The sequence below is a fragment of the Cebus imitator genome, unplaced genomic scaffold (genome assembly GCF_001604975.1).
Source record: "Cebus imitator isolate Cc_AM_T3 unplaced genomic scaffold, Cebus_imitator-1.0 Scaffold419, whole genome shotgun sequence".
Taxonomy (NCBI): Eukaryota; Metazoa; Chordata; class Mammalia; order Primates; family Cebidae; genus Cebus; species Cebus imitator.
The window spans coordinates 819,144-821,027 of record NW_016107734.1 but is presented as its reverse complement, the minus strand read 5'-3'; the positions used below and the strand labels follow the sequence as shown (position 1 = coordinate 821,027).

Sequence of the window (1,884 nt, the reverse complement as noted above, 5' to 3'; positions counted from 1 at the left end):
ACACACACACAAATAGAACTGGAAATTAGATCTTGTTTTTCAATTTCTTTAGTATTCCTTCTTATCTCATGAAAAAAATCATCAGTACAGCTGATAAAACTCCATGATGATATGTGGCTTCAAAATACCAGATGTTCAGTTTGCTAAAACAGCAATGAACCCATTTGAGATGGAATATCAAAGAAGTGAGTTCTCTAGCTTTTGACACAGATCATTTTACAAACGTACCCTCCAAAATCCATCTGTTTCACTGCTGAAATAGTCTACATGAAACCAGTAGCATTATTTAAATTGAACAATACTTATCTAGGTATTTCCTAACAAAGTGAGTCCTGGGGACATGGAAAACAGAAAATTCTGAATAAATACTGACCTTTCTCACTAGGAGAGAAAGGCCAAAACCCAAGAAAGCTATATGGCAAGCCACAGGATGTTGCCCTACTCCACAAGGACCAGCCAGCCCGGGAAAAGTCAGAACATACTGTACCTCCGCCATTTCTGGTGATTTAATCTCCTTGATTTTGAAGAAATAGCCCAGGGTCAGGAAAGCTATGGCCATGGCGCTCACGCTGATCATGAAGACCACCAGGGGAGGCCGACTGCTGATGTATACCTTCAGGTTCTCCAGGGGATTGATGCTAAACATTATTCTGATCAGCTCCACCTGAAAGAAATTCATCAGAAACCTCATCCACTGACTTGCCAAAAGGAAAGCTATGATTCTTTTGTTTCTTTTCATGGCCTTGAGGGGTGAGCTGGGTGGGGCACTCATTACTGAATTTTAGAAATGTCTGATTATAACTTCATCGAAAAGATGAGAAGGAAAAAACACTAAAGGTGAACTGCCATTACCTCAAAGTGGTAGGATCCTGAAAGATACATTGTCTCTTTCAGTTTGTATCTTCTAAATATTGTTTGTGGGTATTTTTGTTTGTTTGCTTTAAAAACAGGGTCTCTGGGCAGGGTGCAGTGGCTCACGCCTATAATCCCAGCACTTTGGGAGGCTGAGGTGGGCAGATCACAAGGTCAGGAATTCAAGACCAGCCTGACCAACATGGTGAAACCCCATCTCTACTAAAAATACAAAAGTTAGCCAGGTGTGGTGGTACAGACCTGTAATCCCAGCTACTTGGGAGGCTGAGGCAGAAGAATCACTCGAACCTGGGAGGCGGAGGTTGCAGTGAGCTGAGATCATGCCACTGCACTCCAGCCTGGGCGACAGAGCGAGACTCCATCTCAAAAATAAACAAAGAAGCAAACAAAAAAAACCCAGGATTTCTCACTCTGTCACCCAGGCTGGAGTACAGTGGTACGATCATAGCTCACTGCAGCTCCGAACCCCTGAGCTAAAGTGATTCTCCCACTTCAACCTCCCAAGTAGCTAGAATTAAAGGTACATACCACTACGCCCTGCTAATTTATTAAGAGATGGGGGGGTCTTGCTATGTTGCCCAGGCTGGTCTTGAACTCCTGGCCTTAAGCAATCCTCCTGCCTCAGCCTCCCTTAAAGTTTTGGGATTATAGGTGTAAGTCACCATACCCAGCCTCAAATCTTCCAAATATTCTATGATAAATTGTGTTACTTCCATATCACTTAAGAAAAGGTTTCGGTGTGTCAGTAATATGACACAAATACAACACATACGGAAAGAAACTGAGGATGCTCTCATTTCTTGCCATTGAAAAGCTGAATTCGGGCCGGGCGCGGTGGCTCACGCCTGTAATCCCAGCACTTTGGGAGGCCGAGGCGGGTGGATCACGAGGTCAAGAGATCGAGACCATCCAGGTCAACGTGGTGAAACCCCGTCTCCACTAAAACTACAAAAAATTAGCTGGGCATGGTGGCGCGTGCCTGTAATCCCAGCTACTCAGGAGGCTGAGGCA

The 1,884-nt window shown here is 44.4% G+C and overlaps 1 protein-coding gene across 3 annotated transcripts in view; it reads right to left on the bottom strand.

The window, feature by feature from the left end:
• Positions 1 to 1,884, bottom strand: part of TMEM248 (transmembrane protein 248) — a 41,551-nt gene that overhangs the window by 15,601 nt on the left and 24,066 nt on the right. For all 3 annotated transcript variants that reach the window (XM_037731787.1, XM_017509714.2, XM_037731786.1), the window contains exon 2: positions 488 to 664. In XM_037731787.1, the coding sequence (XP_037587715.1) occupies positions 488 to 646 (159 nt within the window). In that variant the 5' untranslated portion in view covers positions 647 to 664. The remainder of the gene's footprint in view (positions 1 to 487; positions 665 to 1,884) is intronic.